This window comes from Ixodes scapularis, unplaced genomic scaffold (genome assembly GCF_016920785.2).
Source record: "Ixodes scapularis isolate PalLabHiFi unplaced genomic scaffold, ASM1692078v2 PGA_scaffold12__126_contigs__length_90152505, whole genome shotgun sequence".
Classification (NCBI taxonomy): Eukaryota; Metazoa; Arthropoda; class Arachnida; order Ixodida; family Ixodidae; genus Ixodes; species Ixodes scapularis.
The window spans coordinates 34,649,088-34,669,062 of record NW_024609838.1 but is presented as its reverse complement, the minus strand read 5'-3'; the positions used below and the strand labels follow the sequence as shown (position 1 = coordinate 34,669,062).

General features: G+C 47.4%; 1 protein-coding gene across 3 annotated transcripts; it reads left to right on the top strand.

The window, feature by feature from the left end:
- The first annotated feature begins 1,834 nt into the window (after positions 1–1,834).
- Positions 1,835–18,267, top strand: LOC115330418 (zinc finger protein 346). 3 transcript variants are annotated; one of them, XM_040214144.3, is made up of 4 exons: positions 1,835–2,023; positions 6,601–6,798; positions 8,785–8,903; positions 16,140–18,267. In XM_040214144.3, coding segments are annotated over exons 1-4 (570 nt in total). In that variant the 5' UTR covers positions 1,835–2,021; the 3' UTR covers positions 16,391–18,267. The 3 variants fall into 3 exon arrangements, with proteins under 3 accessions (XP_040070078.1, XP_040070075.1, XP_040070076.1); XM_040214141.3 differs by having other exon boundaries at positions 16,107–18,267; XM_040214142.3 differs by having other exon boundaries at positions 6,598–6,798; positions 16,107–18,267.
- Positions 18,268–19,975: the final 1,708 nt, after the last annotated feature.

Genomic DNA, 19,975 nt, shown 5'->3' with positions numbered 1-19,975 from the left:
ATGCCGACCAACTGAAACCATAGTTGACGATCCCCTACAAAGGCCGATGCTTTAGAAAAGGGCACACTTGAATCCAATGTGGCAATAACCAGGCCTACTATGGTGATGATGAAGTGAAATAAACGAAATAAAAGGAAACAAAAACTGAAGGTCAGTTATGGCGGCGTCCATGCACAGCTGCTGCAAAGCGTCTATAGGTCGCTGGAGTCGCGAATATCAAAAGCAGAAGATGTGAATTTTTTCAACGTTAAAATCGTTGCACAGCTCCTTTACGTGATATGCTTATTACTCTCACCTATTTCGCTGTGAGCGAGCCCACGTCGTTACAGTCAGAGCCGACCACGAGCCCCCCTCGATGGGCCTCAAGGCCGGTTCAGAGACTTGCGTTTGAGTGCGTTTGCCTGCGTTGCGTCGAGAACCGAAAGCGAGTCACCGGCACATCTGTGCTTCGTATGAAGAGTGGAATCCAATTCAAGGAGTTGTCTTGGCACGCGATATAAGCAGCAGCGATGTCCTGGTTTCTCGCGGTCGCAACGCAGTCAAACGCAACTGTCTGAACCAGGCTTTACGGTCTCCCCACCGCAAGGACGCAACGCCAAACTGGCCTGGCCAAACCACCAGCTCACCGCGCTCACTATGCTTCCCAAGGTTCCCAAGCCTTTCCCTCTCGCCCGTACGCTGTCGCCATCGACATCTCCCGCGGAGTCGCGGGTCGTTGCATATTTTATGTCGCGCAGATCTGCACGGCAAAGTTTCATACTTTGAATGACATTGCAGCACTTCAAGAAGCCAGCGAGAGCAGAAAACATAAAAAAGGGACCGATTTAATTAATTGCGGAACACAGGGCAAACAAAAGGCAGTGGCTCCAGCCAATATTGCTCCAGCTAGAGCACTATATAGCTCCTTCGGAGCAGAGTAGCGCAATCTAGAACGCCGCCTCTCGGCGACTAGTGGCGAACACCCGGAGGTTCCAACTGCGGTCAGAAATGCATGGAGAACGTGAGAAAATCGTTATTTCTTCAGTATTGTGGGGATGTACGGAATGGCAATCATTTTTGACATAATAATGGAACATTTTAGAATAATTTGCGCTAAGTTTTGTGCCCCGCAAGGACGTGACTTTTTTTTAAAAATTGCCTGAGCGGCATCATGCAGCAGACGACACGGCGACGTCACACCATTCACGTGACCCGCTCCGGCCAACCCGAAAAGCCCATCTCCGCTGCGAGCAAAAATCGTCTGCTTCAAACGCCATTGCCTTGGAAATTGCCTTCTCAAAATTTGCACACGCATCCGATATTATTAAAACTTTGATAAAATGTTTAGTGCTTTACTACCTTCACGACACACTAGTTTTGAAAAGTGTGAACTCGCCGTTCATTTTTTAATCAGCCGTGTTGTGTCGATCTCCATGTATTCTCCCATAGGGCTGGCCGCCTCCTGGAACCCTGAGTACCACGTGACTCGCGCCGAGCTGCTCTGTCGGCCATGTTGTCGGCAAAACACGGGGTTCAAAGGATTGCGCTACTCTGCTCCGTAGGAGCTATATAGTGCTCTAGCTCCAGCCAGGCTCCAGCGGACAAACAAAAACCAAACCGGAAGTGTTTTCGGCTCCCTGTCACGATGGCCGAAAGTTCGCCGGATATCATGTATTTAAAGACAAAATATAAAGAAGGAATGTTGATTTACAAATACAAGAAAGTAACTTGCATTTAGAGAAAAAAATATATGAATATTTGTTTTAAGCTGCAAGTATCGAAGAGCAGGGTATCAAACTAATATTTTCACTAGCTGATTTAGTTTGAATGGTGCAAAAACCACAATCCAATCCAATCCAATCCACATGTGCTTTGCAGTTTGCCCAGTTCGCCGGTTCGCTCGGTTCGCCGTTTGGTTGTTCGATGGGCGCGATCGACATTCGGAGTCATTTGTCAATTTTCAAATCTTCGGAATATCTCTATGACAGTCGTGTTAGATTCCAAACCAGGTAGACTTTCTTCTCGTCGTCGTGAAACGCTTAATGTAAGTAATGTCTTGAGCCGTATACTTCACGGCTGTAAAATATCGCTCGCATAGTTTGTTTTTCCGCGGTCGTTCCAACCCCACACCCTGCTCTCCAGAAAACTTAGTACGAACCACGACTGGCTTTATAGGGGCGACCAGCAGGTCACTCCGCGTTTCTCTATGGGAGCGTGCGGGCGAAGAAATATCACATGAACGGCTTGGAGGGGCTGAGTGTTCTGCTAGGCGCCGCCCTAGCTCAACACCAAAAGCGCGGCGGCCGCTATGGAGGACAATGGGAACGTGTTGAAATAACTTTGGTTTCAGATGATTTTTGTCGCATTTAATAGGCAGACGCTAATGCTAGCACATAGTGTGAATAGAGTGAGTTAAAATGAGTCACTATATTATAATTTTCTCGAGCAGAATAGTTAGTATTGTGAGCTAAGCATCAGTAGGGTTAGATGTTCCGCAGGTGGGTCGTGACGCTCTTGGTGAATGTTCAAAGTGAGACACTGTTGATTGGTAGGGAACTGGTGACTGGCGAGAGGGGTGTTCTTTAAAGTTACACTGCACGGGGTGCGAAGGAGTTCTAGTGACGAAGCGTACGGATTAAAAGGGGCTGCAGTCCAACAGTGCGAGTACGCTGCAGGGAGAAGGCAAAAGGAAGCGAGGAGTCCGGTACCAGAAAAGTGGCTAGGAGTTGCGTGGTCGCTACTTCATGTCGATGTTGAAGCAGGTCCCTGCTGACTGAACGGAGGAGGTCAGTGCTCGATAGGATGGTGTTTGGAGGCCAAGTTGACGTCTCATAATAAGGTAGGAAGCGTGACGTTGCACCGACCCAAGGGAGGCAACAAGTTGCCTGGTTGCCGATTCCCACACTGAACAGCAAAACTCCAGGATGGACAACACCAGTGCTATGAACAGCAATCTGGGCACATCGGGACTGGACCAAGTGACGAAGCCAAGGAGTCACCTTTCCCCGGACATGGCGTTTTGGACATAGCGGTGGAAATCGAAATGCTGGTCGATGATGACACCTAGGAGGTGGATATGCGTTGTTCTTGGGATCTCCACTCGGTCCAGAAAAAGTGTTGGAGGGGTCGAAGGTTGGTGCGAGGCAGTGAGGTGCATGGTAGCACATTTGGTTTAGTTCAGGGGAAGTTTGTTATCGTTTGACCAGAGAAGAATGCGATCTAGATCAGCTTGTAGCTTTTTATCAAACGTGCAATCGCAATAACGATGAGAAAAGTCCTTAAAATACAGCCGATTATCCTCAAAACGTTGCCGGTCGTGGAGCGGACACGCACAGGTACACTGGCAAAAGCGTCTGCTAGTGTGGTGAGCTACAGAGCCAGAAAACGCGGTGGCCGTTTAGCAAACTAGAGAAAGTACTAAACAAGCAAATGCGGCGCGCTCGCGCTGCCTCGGGTGACCTGGTCGCCCCTAATAAAGCTGGTCGTGGTACGAACACTTCCATGAATTACCGATACCAAACATGGAATATGAGAACCAAATTTAAATTAAATATTAGTTATCTATATGTATATATCTACAGGGCGTTAAAAAAAATAAAACAATACAAGGTTTTCTTCACGCTGATTTTTTGAAAATTTTAATGGGAAAATGGCGGCCGACGCAACACATATTTTGAGTGACAGGTTAATCCTCACGGCGTGGCTGCAGTTTGGGCCTGTGGGCGGAAGGCACCATGCAGGACATGCATTCCTGTGTTGTTTGGAAGAAACCAGACAAAAACCTCCCTAGTCAAAACGCCGCGATGGGGGCTGTACCAAAAGAGTCGAGAAAGGTTTGAAGGCCAGTTTTCATGTGCTCGGTTTGACCGAGAACGTGGATATGTGCCGTGAAAAGGGAAAACCAGACGCCGTCCGACCACGATTGCTTGGGCGGGAAGCACTTTGGGGGCAATTCACAGATACTTGTGGTCGTCAGATTTATTTGTTTTGTTCCAACATGAACGTGGGAAAACCGTCAAGTTGTACAGACCACCTGCGGACTACATTCAGTGCGTCTTCGATTTTAAACGGCTCCTGATTGTTTGAACTGTTGTCTGCTCCTTCAAAAGTTTCTGCTAGTCGTCTGCTTTTTCAGATGACACCGGCCCGTAGACCAAACGTTGGCCCGGTAATTGCGATAAGAAGTGAGTGCAGGCCTCAAAAGACTTAATTTTGAAAGTGTTGGAGTAAGGAGGCTCGGTGTAAACAATAGATCCAAGGAGATGTTGATCATTGTTACCAGTGGCCACCACTGAATTGTTACGCCTGATTCCCTTGGTCTGATTCTGCTTGCGATTTTCAGTATCGACGTCGACCATCTCGGCTACGGTTCACGCTTTTGCAGCCCGAGCGATGTTGCGACTGATAATTGCGTGCGAAATTTCATCATGCGAATCGGGCTTTAGCGTCCATTGTGCGGCGTCCACGCGGAATGAATCGCCGCATGTCACATTATTCACGCAAAGTTTTGCGGTGTAACGAGCCTCTGTAGTTTCGCTGAGGTTGCTCAAGTAGTCGGACATTGCCAGGAAGGCGTAGGTAAAATCAACAATTCAAATGTGAAAAAGTGCACGGAGACTCACACCGACGCCGACAAGATCGCCTTCCAATGGTTTGTTTATGGCGACGGCGAGTTTTTGCCCACACACCATCGCATATGCACGGTGCCGGTGGCGTTTGCTAGGGGTCCTCCGGTTTGTTTGTAAACAAGTTGGTCCATAATCTTCTAGAGGGAGAATAGGGATATCTGGGCAAGTCTGGGACACATAAGGGAGAGTCCCAGTGAGAAGAGAGCTTCTCCTTCCCCACTTCACTTGTGGTTGCCGGGGAGCGGACAAAATGACGTCAGGTGCAAGGCATGTATACAGTAATGCTATACGCATGACATCGTACACCTCGGCCGGAAATGGCTATACGTACGACGCAAAACTTCTTTGGTCTCGTATAAAACAACAAAACGAGTATCTAAAGCTATAGCGTAACTTAGTGGAAAGGTGTCCGCTTCCCACGCAGCGGACCCAGGTTCAGTCCAAAAGATGCCAAGCATACTTTTTTTTTTTTGTGAAACATGGCTATATTGGGGCATTTTTTTTTTACAATTATCACTATAAAAAACAAATGTCGACGAAACGTCACCGAAGTAAATGGTATGGGGCTTCCCTTCTGGAGGTGCAATGGGGGACAGCGGGGCTTGGGCCACTGCGAAGCGGCGTGTAAAGGTGGGCCAAATGGGTTAATATTTGTGGAACGAGCTGCTGCAGACTTTGGCCGGCGAATTGGTGTGAACGCAGGCGGTGGGGTGAGTTAGCACGCTCCCCAGTGATGCACGGACTGACCCTCACTGTGCTTCCAAAGAGGGCAACCAAAACGGCATGCACTTTCCGCGTCGTGCGTATCGCCATTTCCGGTCAAGGTGCATGACATTGTGTGTATAGCATCACTCGTATATATATTTTTTTTGTTTTAAATTGTTGGGACCAGCGAAGTGGTTCGCAGATTAGGTTACCACGGGACAATCTTAAAAGTAATAGACAGTTTTAGTATAGCGTTGCTGGCTCTTGCGTACACAATAGTATAGTGTACACTAAAAAACAACCTGCTTGAACCGACTTTAGTTTTGCGTTACGTTGCCAGGTGAACACCTTGCATGATTTTGGTTATATTTGCCAGAGCCGTAGAATTCTGCGTGCTTGTAGCACTGCCATGCTCCTGGAATAAATATTGTAAATGAAAACGTTTAAAATAATTTTATTTCAAATTATACGAAGCCGCAGCTGCCTGGTCAAGCGCGCTTTTCTGCGGGCTATGAGTAAGAGTACGCAGCCAAATTCGATCACTGAGCCTCCATCAATGGTCCTGTGGAAATGGCACCTTTTATCAATGCTATCGCGGGAACAAATCTATGACCTACTGCGGAACATATCTATCCAGTGCATAGCGACATTTTGCCGATTTTTTAAGAGTCCTTCGTCTGTCGGCGATGAACTGCGAGCAGAGGCTTAGCATTGAGTAGATCGCAGTGTTCACGCACATTGTGAGCAGTGAACTTTACCACTATGCACTCCTTTAGCTGCACAAGGATCTGATTCAATTGCGGTAGGTCCCGGAAAGAATGCACTCCTTCAGCTGCACAAGGATCTGATTCAATTGCGGTGGGTCCCGGAAAGAATTTCCGTGCTGAACACCACACAATTTCACGTAACACTGAACTTCGCCAACACCACGTCGCCCTTGCTGCGCCAGTCGAAGTAACCACCATTTTAAAAGTGGTGCTCTCGCTGGACTCGAGATTTCTCGAAAGCTTCGTACAAAGCCCGCTAACCCGCAACGCAAGATTCCCAGCGTTGTGTGCGCACGCAGTATGCTAGCCCTTCTATTGCATTCTGCGCATGCGCACTCGTTACTCACTATTTCTTTGCGTATGCTAAAGGTTAGTGTACGGTCCACTACAACTGTCTAATTTCACAGCAGCGAATAGGGGATATTCACTGATGTACCCACCCTGTTCAGAGATATACCACTAATGGCGCATACATCTTAGCTTACAGCTGTATGTGATTCGGGGTGCTCTGTTCCCAGCAGGAAACGGACATTTGCAGCCATGAGCACACCGGCCTTTTCATGCCAAGCATGTGGCATGACATTCACGGGTCCGGAGCCCTACAATCAGCACCTTGCGTCGGAACGCCACAAGCGTAAGGTCCGGATGGGGTCTTCCGTCATTGCGCCTGAAGCCTGCCTGCCCTGCGGGATGACCTTCACGGGTCCTGCACCCTACAGGCAATCAAACTCCATTTTCTTTCCTGCTTCTGAGCTTTCGATATGTAAAAAAAAAAAGGTACTGCCATATTTTTCGGTGTTATAAGTCGCATTCCTAACTAAACGCTCACGTTTACAAAAAAGTCACTATACAAGTCGCACATAGCTGCGGAGCACCGCAAAGGATGGCACACAAAAGTCGTTGGAACTATGCAGAGAGCATGTCGTCTCCTTCTTTCGCAAGAGTTGCGGTGACGTCAGACCGACATCGAGCTCTGATTGGTTTTGATTGAAAGGACAGGGGGTAGACCTCAATGCTGGATGCCTTAAGGTCTACCCATTTATTTTTTTCATTGAGCCAATAAGAGCTCGGCATTCTGACATCTTCGCAACCCCTGTCCAAGAAGCAGAAAAACTTGCACTCCGCATACCACCACGCTTCGGATCATCCTTGGATTGCTGGAAGAACATGCTGTTGGTGATGTTCAGCCGCTCCTTCTTTGTCGTAAACGTTGATACAGCCTACGTCTTTCACAATTAGGGTCCATATTGCACGAGTGGTCTGGCCTCTGTGACCACGGATAGATGGATGCTAAAGGCTGTATCCTTCATAAGGGGTGGTAGCTTGTGCCGCCTAGCCTAGAAACCATGACATGCGACTACCCCTTCACCTCCCTCGTAGGGAAAAAGGAAGTGTGGCACGAGTCGGCAAAACAATACAATTATGTGCTGGCCAAATGGCATTGCAAAAGTAAGCTTCGATTCTCGGGTTTTCTCCCGTCGTGCCATGAGTGCCTGGTGGCACACATCAGTTGAGCACTTTGACCACGAACTGTTGGCACGGGGGGTGTGTTTTGACGGGACACCGGAACTTTAGGACGCGTCCAAATCGAATGTGTTTTCGGGACTTTTTGCGGAGTGCGTTGGTTTGGGGTTCTTCGAGGGTGCCCAGAAAGTTTCTATTTGAAACCGTGTCTTTAAGTTTGCCAACTATAACATGTTGCAGGCTAAGAAAAGTCGAACAAGCTCTTCCCGCAACGCCCTCCAGTCTTTCCACTTTTAGCGAGCAAGCGCTGCAAAGGAGGGGGGTGGGGTGAACTTTTCTCCTCTCCAACATTCACTCCTGAAAGTGGAAAGAGTTAGGGGCTTTGAAGGAGGAGCTGGTCTTACTTTTGTTAGCCTGAAACGGAGTATAAAAGTTAATTACTTGAGAATGATTAAAGGGGTGCTGCACCGATTTTAATGTTGAAAGAATTTGCAGTTTGTATTTTTTATATTGTTTATCTAGGCACAATGTAACAAAAAGTGTGCTGCCTTGCCCCGAAAAACTGCTATTCTGTCGTGTAATCGCGAAGGAAAAAAAACAAATTATTTGCCGACTTGCAGCCGTGTGTGGCCGTTGCAGGAACTGTGGTGACAAGTCTCCGGGGGAGATGTTTTAAGTCAACAAGAGCTGTCCCTCTCCGCTCCTACACTAGCCGTCAGCCCCATGGCGAACCGTCTTTTGCGTCGATCGCCCGCCGTGACCTTTGTTGATGCTAATCCTCGAGAAGTCTACAACTGCGGAGGAAGTGACTGGGGTTGCTGAAGAAAGAACCCAACGGGAAACCAGGTGGTCCCTCGGAGTATGTCACTCGAAAGACGACATGAGAGTAGGGAAGCACTTCGACCTTTGGTTTGTTTAGTTTTTTTAAAAATAAAAACTAGTGCATGCAAGAAAATGTGTTTTTCTATATTTCATTCCATAGGTGACAAAGATTAATTCTCGCAGTGAATTGGCCAAAGTTCAAAAATCGTTGCACCGCCCCTTTAAGGACCTAATTATACCAAAGTTTATTCAGTTTCTTAAATGGGCCATTTGGCAGAAACCAATATGACATCAGCCTTTTTTTTTTTTTTTTTTTAAATACATGCTTTTTACAGACGTGATTTGGCCTGCGTCCGAGAAACGCCCTGCACAGAAATATGAGGGGCACCTCTGACTCTCTGTGACAATGTTTATTACAGGGACCACATGGCCAGTGCAGGACACGCCAAGGTGATGGCCAAACAGGAGGTGACGTCGACGGCGTCATGTTTGCCCAAACCACAATCCTCGGTCAAGATCGGGGGAACTGTTTCTCAAGGTCAGTCTCCCTTCATTCCCGTGTATGATCACACTCGGCCAGAGAATGCGTCTTCTTGAAGTCGATTCACGATCGTGTGACGCCGAGTGCAGAGCTCAAATTTGTTTGGACGTAATTTTTTTATACTGAGGGTCCCTGGTGGGGGATGGCACAATCATGGTAGAATCTGAAATTTTGCCAAAGCAGCAATTCATAAGCACCTTGAATGTGAAATATAAAAGTTCTTTTTTTTTTTTTTGTTTGAGAAAGCCTTGTTTGCAGTTGCAGGTGGTGGGATTTTGACACTTTTTGGTGGGGTCAGAAAAGGGGGACGAGTCGGCATGAGTCTCTATCCGCTTCTCCTCTATTGCATCGTCCCCTTTGTAAGGCCAGGCTTTGGTTGTTAAATTAGCTTGCCTACACCTTGTCTACCTTAAAGGGTCAATGCAACAATATATGGTTGAAATATTGCTCACCTTACAACAAAGAATATTGACACCTGCATGATCCGGGTATACTCGCACATGATTTCTTTCGCACACCAGCTCGGAGCACGTGGAGCGAAAGCTCGCGCTGCAGAACCCAGGGATCCTGGGTTCGAGCCCCACCCCTGCCCGTTTCGATCTGGATGAGCATCGTACCGGCGTGCGGTCGTGTATCACTACTGCGCGATGCACGTTAAAGACCCCAGGCTAGCGGCTGTACCGCACTGGCTAAATTTCTCATCTACAGCTGGGAGACTCGTCGCCCCTGTGAGGCAGACCAAGTTCTAGGCTGTATAAACACACACACAACCCAATTTTTTTTTCTTTTTGATTTCTTTCGGTCTCTTCCTTGCGAAACTCGGTGGTGTGGTGGCAGGGATTACCCCTTGTTGACAGGAGTCTAATGCGGCTCGTGGATTAGGCACAAGCGCTCTGTGAGCACTCGACTTGGGTTTGAGACAATCAATGCCTCGACAAACATTCGGGCAGTTGCTCGTGCCCAATCGCTGCAGAACGACGACAGCTAGCAAAACTATGTGTGGAGCTCAGCATGTGCCCTGTGCTTTGCCAACCCCAGGGCGGGGCTATGATAAACGTTGGCAGCACATAATCAGCACCAGATCATATGGTCGCTTGTTCTGGCTGGGGGTTAAAGGACTAAACATTGCCTTTTTTTTTTGTATTTTCTGCATTGGCCATTGCAAGGAGAGAAAAGCTAATGCATGTTTGATAGGTTATGGACGTCAAGGATAATCCTAAGCGGTATTGCGGAATGGGCGCCCCCATTCCTTTCCAATTCCATTCTGGGGAATTAGTTTCCGGCAATTCTGTTCTTTTCTACTCTTCAGAATGGAGACATTGGGCCCGTTCCCACTCCATTTCATTCTTCTAAATCCAACATGAAAAATGGCTCTTCCTAGAAGATTAGCCTGTAGCTCAAAACTGGAACAGAAGTGTTTTCCCCACCCCACTCACCCCGAAGCTGATAGTGCTGTGGGAGCTCCATGATCGTTGGGCGGCCACACTTTTGCCACATGATTATACGCTCCCTCGCGCATACCCACGTGCAGGGAATGAGGTCAGGTGATGAAAAGGAGGCGGCTGATTGGTCCAGCAAGCACATAGCTTCCACCACACCGGCAGCTTAGGAGTGGAGGGAATAAGTGAGGTCCGGCTTCGTGTGGTGTGCGTTTGGGCCCAGTGACGTGCTTTGGGTACTGCAGATGTATCACAGTGGAAAGACAGGAAGCTTACGAAGAGAAGGAGGCAGGCACGTAGCCAGGGGGGGGGGGGCCCATGGGGCCTGCCCCCCCCCCCCCCCCCCCCGAAATCTTCCATTTCGCTGGGACCTCCTCTCCCCTCTCCCCCTCATACAGCATTTTGTCATAGGTGGCCCCCCCCCCCCTCCCTTCCCCCCCCCCCCCCCCCCCCCCCCCCCCCGAAACAAAATTCTGGCTGCGTGCCTGGAAGGAGGTACGAAATAGTCTGCTGTGTTTTCAAATTTTCGTACCAAAAATCAGGCTTTTGACATTCTACCTTCTTTCTTTTGGCCCACTAAACGATATGCTATTAGTAAAATGCCAATCTTAATTCATTTATCCCAGACGAAAATTTGTTTCATGGGCCCTTTAAGGATGTAATAGAGAAGTTTCAACTGCCCCTCTTCCCAGTTTTGTGCAATCTCTATGGTCCATAGCTTTCGCTATTACAAATACGCAATCTCTCTTTTCTCTAAAGCACAAATAGTATGGCCCAAACAGGAAATTAAAACAGTGGCTCTTGTCCCGAATGAACCTTGACGAGAATAGCAGTAAGACCTTTCTTGACAATGGTCTGAGATTTGAAAGATAATTATAGTGGCATTTCCCCAGAACGATTGACCCTGCGCTTATCAAAATGTAAAATACCATCTGGTTTTTTTTGTAAGAGGGGGGGGGGGGGGGGTCGGGAATGGCACATCTTACTTTGGAGTTTATCGGATAAATCCGAATTGACAAAAATTTAGCGGGGGGTGTTTCTTTGAGTTTTGGGGATTTATCTGAAAACTTGGAACCCTACTTATAACTAGGGTGTTTACTTTCCGGTGTTTATTTGTGAGAAAAATCGGCAGATGTTTTTTGGTGTTTATTTATTTTCAAAACTGCGGTGTATCTCGGTGGAACGTCTCACAACGAGACTAAAATCGGTGATTATTGGTGGAAAGAATGCGATTGATCACAGACAAGAGAGTTCCAATTTTATTCACATATTTCGTACACTTCTTCTCGAGGAAGCATCTATTTCTCACACTTGGTTATTATAGCAGATGCAAGCATACTTCGAGAGGCTTGCATCCGTCATGGCAGCACATTCCTTGCGGTTCACAACCCGCAATTTTGAAAACGCACGCTCCACATTTGCACTGGACACAGGAAATCCCAAAATATCCAGCGAGGCTTGGGACAGTAGTGGCCAGTCAGGTAAATGAAGTTTCCAAAATAACACTGGATCAACGGTGCTAGTCACTGCATACTGGCGGTAACAAAGAAACTCTGATTCTAGGTAACTCAGCTTGCGCTCATCTCGAAGGACCAGCCGATAGATACTTTCATAAGGTACAAATCCCTCTGGCAGCTCCACTTTTATGCACGGATTAACAATTTGCACGCGGAACCAGAACGACGATTTATCCATGAAATCTTAGTCATCAGAGATGTTTCGGGAAACAGTCCTAAACGACTTGCTTTGAATCATCTGATAGTAGGCAGAGGAGGAATCAATAAGCTTTAACCTTAGAGCCTCTTCAGTCATGTTCAAAAGTAGGTCAGCACTGCCATAGCTTTCTGTTGGCATGCTATTCCATCTTTTCAACAAAGCTGCAAGTTTTACGAAAAAGAAGAGAATACACCTCGTACACCAAAGTTTTCTCGGACTCAAGAACCTTCATGACAGCTTGTAGTGAACTTGATGTCTCGTGAATGAAAGTCATCTTGATGAGAAGTTCCTGTGAAGACTCGGGATCCGAGACAAGCACTTTGAGTTTCCTGCACTTCTCGCTAACTGCATCACTACTTTTCAGAAAGGACAAAATTGGGCGCCAGTGATGCAACACCATCAGCGAGTGCCTCGTAAAAAGAAAACCACCACGAGGGGCTCACAGTGGAGAGGAACTTCAGTTCAAGACTTATGGACTGACAAAGCACGTTGAACTTACGCCGTATCTCTCGCGAACTTTTCAGGAGGGCAGGGAAGTGGACGACAAAGTCCTGAACAGCCCCGAACTCAACCAGTTTCATGCCTTCGTTGAGAGTGACGTTGAGAAGATGACAAGGGTCCTTAAAGTACGGTGCTATAAAGTCAGGTTGAGAGAGCTGAAGGTCTCTGTGCAGCCTATGCATGTACGACGCCGAGTCTGAAGAAAGGACGCACAGATTGCGAAAACGCTTCCGAAGCTTCCCTAGAACTTCTTGAACAAGCACCCCAACGGCAACGGCGTTGCACTGCTGGAGCACTTGGAGATCTGCCATAAAATTCTTTCGTTGGAGCTCAAAATCAAAGAATGTTACGAGCACGACAACCGCTGGTCGGCCACGGAGTTCTGGCGTCTCATCGACTATGAGAGAAATAGGATGATTTTTTCACTGTTGCTGAACCGCAGACAAATCCCTTGCGAATACGTCGGGTAAGTACTTGCGGTACATCATGGCAGCAGACGGCATTGTACGTGCTGCGGGACACATATCTCGGAAGAGTTCTCCAAGGGGTCTATCAGTCTTCTTGAGAGAGATGCCAGCCTTGCAGAGAGCTCTGCAAAATCCGTGCGCCACGTCGTCGGCATCATCTTTCTTCCTTGAGACACGTGTGATGCATTCCTTCAAAGAGCTTTAATAGGGTACCTGAGCACTCTCGGCTGAAACGAGTAAGAATTACAAACTATAGAAACGTTTCAAGACACGGCCTGCTCTCATAAAAGTGAGACATTGCACTAGTCTTTCTCACTGTAAACGAAATGGAGACATAGGAAAAACTTAGTTACTTGGATCAAGACGTGGTTTCTTGAGCTGGACGTGACGGTTGGATGTTATGTGCTCGGTGATCCTTGTAGCCCCTTTTCCATCTTTGAGGCTTACCGTGATTCTGCAGTACTTGCAGACCATGGACAAAGGGTCCGTACATGTGTCGAAGTCTGGATACTCCTTAGCGTAGTCACCCAGAGCTTTCCGTTTGCGTCCCATCCTGGTGGCCTTCTACTCTGCATGACGACGATACTTGAAGTGTTCAACGAAGGGAAGCAAGTCTCACGTTGAGAAAACCCGCAGACCCGGGACGGACGTGCCTTCTCAAACACGTCTGCAAATTCTAGAGCGCAGCTCTTAGGCGCCCGTTTCCGGCTTGAGCGGCGTCGGCGTAACCAAGGTCATCTCAAGGTCACGGGACCCCCAAGGTCACCTCAAGGTCACGTGACCCCCCCCTAAGGTCACCTCAAGGTCACGTGACCCCTCCCAAGGTCACGTGACCTGGAGGGGTCACGTGACCCCTCCAAGTCGCGTGACTCCCCGAGGTCACGTTACCCCTCCCAAGGTCACCTCAAGGTCACGTGACCCCCAAGGCCACCCCAGGTCACGTGACCCCCAAGGTCACGTGACCTCCCCTCCCCGAAGTCACGTGACTCCCCCTTCCCGAGGTCACGTGACCCCCCGGAGCATATTAAAGAATGAGGGGAGGAGGAGGAGAAGGAGGAGGGGTCTACCCTCCCCTCAGTACCCTTCACTCCTCCTCCTCAAGAGCTGCGCTCCAATTCGGCGTTACAGGGTGTTGTAAACGGCTTTCACTTTTTTTACAGAACGGCCCTTTTATGTACAGCGAAAAACCCGCATGCCAACAAAATCCTTTTTCCGTTTCTCCAAAAACCCATGGAAACTAAACAGATAACAATCAACGCACCTCAGTTCTCAAAAGTCAGTAGCCCTGTACGACACGGATGTTGGCAGTGTCTTCCAGGAACCACAGCAACCTCTGAATACATGGTTTGCACCGACATCACTTGGCCAGACGCAATGGGGAAAGGGCGCGTGAGAGCGTAGGCTCCACTGCGTTAATTTTTCCACAAAAGGGAGCCATGGGAGACACCATGGGGAGAGAGGAGGGCGGACTGACGCCACGTGCAAGCCATGTATAGACACTGGAAGAATGCAGGATCCACGAGATAACACGTTTGACGAACTTTACGGGGAAAGGGGTTCGCTAGGTCGGAAAGATGCAACGACTGGTGTTTTTCGGTTTTAACCAGGGCGAAAATATCTAACCACTGGTGTTTTTCGGTTTTAACCGGTTTTGTATTTTCGTCACCGACGGATGTTTATCGTTGTTTTTTGGTTAAAACCGGAAAATACACACTCTACTTATAACTTATCCTGGAAAATCCACACTGATCACATATTTGCTAAAGCCTCTTCCATGCTAGGATACCTAGAACGAAACTTTCCTTTAGCTTCCGTATCACTTAGAGGGAACTGACAGGGTATTTATGCTCGCTGAGGTTTTTAGTTGTACATGACATATGAGAGCCCAACTACCCAGAACAGAATTTGCGGCTCGAAATTCGGTTTCTTTTCGCCCGAGTATGAGTCAAGCTCGCTCTCTTTCCCGTGGTCACAGGCCATTTTCTAAGGTTTCAACGTGACCACCAAGTTCAATCAAAGTCGTGGGTCATTGAAGGCACACAGTCAATATTAAAAATAGAAAAAAAACATGAAACCCATTTTTTTGTGGCTTCCAAAAAGCTGCAAATACATTGATTGAAAAAAAAAAAAAAAAAAAGTAGCACAGACAACCGGAAGCATTCTGTGCGTCAACATGGCGTCGTTTCGCGTATCTTGGGACTAACGGATGGCAGTGGACGACGGTGGTGGGACCTCTACTTCAGAACTGATGTTCACGGTGCCGGCGAATTCTGCTTCCTTCAATAGAGAAATTTTGGACCGATCAAAAGAACTGATATTCGTCCCGTACGAGACGCCCGACCAGCAAGCCGATTGCACGAAGACGTCGCTGAGCTGTCGTCCCTTCACGTGGCTGAAGTCATCGCTCGCTCAAACGTCAAGCACAAAGTGCGTACTTGGAGTTGAATACGCACGCGCGCGGTTTCTTTACTAGGTGCGAATGTGGCCAATACGTGGTGCTGCCCGACTTAGAGCCGGGAGTGCATGTATTGAAAGCAAATCGGCAGCAAAATTCCGACATACAGTCTACCAGCTCCATTACTACGCTTGAAAGAGTCAGTGGAAAGACGTCCGCTTCATACGCAGCGGGCACGGGTTCGATCCCTGGTGTGGGTGTACCGTTTTTTTTTGTCAAGCATTTTGCGATGTTCACATTTCTTTTTTAACAATCATCCCTGAAAAAAAACTTGTTGTGGACGATACGTCGCTGAACTAAATCGTATGGGATTCCATTTTTGACACCTGCGAACTCAGTGTAGTTCCGCAGCAGTTTTTGAGGCTTCCTGGGGTTCCGTGAGGCTAAAAAGTTTGAGAACCCTTGTCATAGAGGAGCCCTCTGTTGTTATCAAAGATGCACTTATTTAGCGATGCAATCACTTTTTTATTTTCAAATGATGTGCTAACAGGTGTTAGTATCTGCTCCAAAAGCGTCAGTGAGCGTTCCAAAACAATATCTTGCCTCCTAGAGAACAAAAGATCAAATGCCGCTTCCCTCATTGATTGCACAACTGTACGTGCGATGGTGGTTTTCAATGCAGGCACGGTGGCCTGCCCCGTTTGCAACATTGCAGAGTTCCCGAGCATGCACGCGGCCTTCTGCCACTACGAGTCACAGGAACACAGGAAAAACAAGCTGATGGCGGCGTGCGGCATCTCGGCTGCGCCTGTGGTTCCCGTTTCTGCCACATTGCAGGTGGCGGCGTCACTGCCACGGCCTCCCCTGCTCACGCCGAAGCTCCCAAGCTCCGTGCTGGTCTGCAGAGCCGACGAGGACTTTGGTGAATTCTGCGAGAAGCACGGTTTCTTCAAGTCCGACAACTAGAAACTTTGGTGACAAAAAATGGCTGCATTGTTGGATTCGGTGCAATTGGTTATGATGTCAACGTTGGTGCTATAATCTCTTGTGGGTTAAACAAGCCCTTCCCATAAAGATCTCTGCTTGCCATGATTGGTGATTTCCTTCCCTCCAAGGTTTGCTCTGCTTAAAGGCCGACTACCACTTCGCGCTTTTCACTTTTCCCTCGCTTCCTCCTCACCCCTCCTTCTACCCTTCCCACCGTTGCCTGCTTCCCCCTTGTCCCCTAACCCAGAGCCCTACCCCTGCTCCCATAATCCCACAGTGGCTAAGCCATAGACTCTAGCTAGAAAAAAAAAAGGGGGATTACGATACAAAAGAGTAGCCCCAACATGATTTACAAGCGGCATTGAGTCTGTGAGTTGCAATGCAGTTGGCGTCAGTGCAGGTTTTTAGTCAGCATGCCGTGCGCTGGTATTTCTTTAAATGTTCCCCTTGGCGTTTTTTTTCTTTCTTTTTCTCGGGGGGGAGGGGGGGGGGGACATTGCTAAGTATGATTGGAAGCGGTGCTTTGTTTTTTAGTGCTTTGTTTTGTTTTATCGAGGAGGTATCCACGAGTTTGGAAAATGCTGTCTGCGCATGCACAGCCCCACGCAGACGCTGTTTGGAAAGTTGCGAGTATGAAAACACGTGATTGCGTGTTCGAGCGAAATAAGCCACGGCCTCCCAAGAGGGGGATTTGGATCCCGTTTCCTAGATGCAGTGGCCTGTGAGTGATTGAGTTCCCTCACTGTATCCTTTGTACACATTGTGGCTTATCTTCACCTTATCTTTCGCTCCGAAGTTTGTACAAAGAAGCTTCTTTACCCTTTCTTCCTCGTGGCCCTGAAATTTTCATACCGGTGCATTCCGACCCAGGCTTCTGACAGGGGGCAGCAGTTATTTAAAAACAAACGTCCATTTACATTGATTGCAAATTGCGCTGATCAAAGAAGCACCCAGCGAAGACATAACCGCGCAGTGCAAGGAACAAACTTTGTTCTCGTTTCCTGGTCCTGGAAGGTTCTTTCGAAGACGTGGGAGGTAAGCCTTGCAGGTTTGGTAGTCCGCCTTTTAGTGGAAAGCGTGGAGGGCCTTATGGCAGGAGCTTTTCCTGTATTTTCTTGACCTGCAACAGTATATGGAGGTGGGGGCTGCTTGTTGAAGTTAGAAAGGTGAAAGAGATCCTTGTCTCGGTGCACTCGCTAGCTTCCACGTGCCACAGGCTCGGTTAGTTTTAAGGCAGCCAAAGTACATGTTTCAAGGAATGAAATTATGCAGACGAGATATGCAAAATTAGTTTAGCGTATAGAAAAAATAAATAGGCTGCACATCATACATTAAAATGAATAAGATTGTCGCGAGTGTTTTCGCTTTTACATATTTGTAGCAACAAAACTCGGCACAAAAATAGGCGGCCGAGATGTAACATTTCTCCTTGCTCCGCCGAAGAACTTTCCTGGAAAGAAATTAATTTGATTGAATTTAGGAAGCAGCTTTTTTTATTACAGAAGGGGGGCTATTACATATATATATATATTTTTAGACAAATGCAAATACCTATTTTGATAGACTTGTTCGATTTAAGATTACCTACCTTCTATCTTCTTTGCTAAGGACATTTGTGGCAGGACATGTTCAGCAGCTAAAAGAGTACTCGTGGCACTGAGTCTCTGGGACAATCCCCTTCCAAGTGGCGCGAGAAAAGAACGCTCAGCAAAAAAGCAGTGAGAGTGCAGGCAAGCTGGTAGAGTTTATCGTGATGCTTTGTTACCCGAGACTAGGGTATGAAGACCGCCCTTTATAGCGGAGCGAGACCTCGAAAGAGATGCAATGTTCTGCAAATAAAACTATTTTGCTTTGTATTTACTGCTGTGGCTGGTTCCTCACTTCAGCTTGAAAGCTTCGAGCCGTGGATGGTTTTAAGCTTCCGGGAATGCTCGACGAGTTGTCTTTTTGCAGGTTTATGTGCACGGGTGACGGGATCGTTGAGGGGGCTCAATAAATATGCCCGATAAGTTTAAGTTGCTCGTACAGATATGTATCTACCATGAAATACTGAGCACCCGCCCATTCCACGATGAGCGCCCACTCCTCATTTTTTGTAACTTTCAGCAAACACGCAAAGGACCTACCTTTACATATTGTCGACCTAAGAAGTGCCCATCCCCCAGTTTTACGGGATTATCTCCAAAGTTTGGGTGGGTGCTTGCTCAGGATTTTTGGGAGGTGCCTGAATATTCTCGGAGACAGTTGGATGCCTCGAAAAGTATGTTTGCTTCCCAGATCTCGGGCAGGCGGTTAATATGTGCCCACCTGGTTTCGATTGAGTTGCCTTTATTGCTTTGTCAGATCACTGGGACTTTTGGTCCGTCTCAAAAGTTTGGGAGACTCTTTCACTGTGGACCTTGTGGGAAACTTGAGTATGAATGTTTCTAACACTAATGCTTTTGTCTGCTCGTGTGATGAATGTTAAAATATAAAATCTGAAATCAATTGAGTAAGCTTCCAACAACCATTGTTTTCAGTCTGCTAAAGAGACGTGGAAAGTAGCTGTAGACCGCTAGCTCACGAGGATTGAAGTTACCAAAATTGCACCCAAGATATAGTTGCAGCTACCTGCATCCTTGCATTTTTCTTCAGTGGGCACCTACATATTTGTGACGTTTGACACCACCCGTTTTGCTACAGCCACTGTAAGCAAGCCTTAGAAACTGTGCTGAGGACCAGTCTCGAGGGCCGGAAAGAGCCTAAATCATCATTTAAATGGAAAAATTTTAACTAGAGCATGAATTAAAAAAACAAAATGCGAGCTGGATAACTACATATACTTAATTTTTAAGTGGAATATTTTATTATTCATGACATTACAAAATAATTGTGACCCCGAAAACTCGCTCGTCATATATCAAAGTGCATGAGAACTTTGGCATATTTACACAAGGCAGGAGACTAATAAAAATGGTAAATCCGATGAGATCACTAGGCAACTAGAAGGAATTTTTTCATAGCTACGCTTACATGAAGGAGGGAACTATACAAATGGCAGTTCTAGTGACGACAACGTACAATAAATAACATGGTGAGAGAACCGGCGTTTTGGTGCAGTTTTCTAGACGTGCAAATAGTGGATTTTGAGTTTGAACCAAATAGTGGTTTTGACCGAATATTTTCTAATCGAATATCGAATGGTTTCTTCAAGCTTTACACTACTGCGCCATGCCTAAACGAAAGCCCCTCTGAACTCTTAAAGGTTGTTCCCAAGCCTCTCCAAGTATATGCTAAGTTAATTTTAATCTAGCTATATTTATTGACTGGGCCCACGTTCTGCGTTACGCTGCGTTCGCTGCGCTAAACCTTAAAGTATAACAGAGTCTTAACACAGGCTCTTGCATTATATAGCCAGTAATTTAGAAACTTTTACTGTACACCTCGAAGCGTTGATCGCAGCAGGTTAGCCCCGTTGAGCGCTCTTCTTACCGAGCATCGGTGCACTGCGGAGAAGCAACAGCCACGGAAGCGAGTTCCGCAGGTGTTGCTTCTCTGCAGTGCACCAGTGCTGGGTAGGAAGCG

Coding starts and splice junctions, on each gene's coding strand:
- LOC115330418 (XM_040214141.3), top strand. Junction 6,799..8,784: donor ACGGGTCCTGCACCCTACAG/GCAATCAAACTC, acceptor TGTTTATTACAG/GGACCACATGGCCAGTGCAG. Junction 8,904..16,106: donor CGGGGGAACTGTTTCTCAAG/GTCAGTCTCCCT, acceptor TTTTCAATGCAG/GCACGGTGGCCTGCCCCGTT.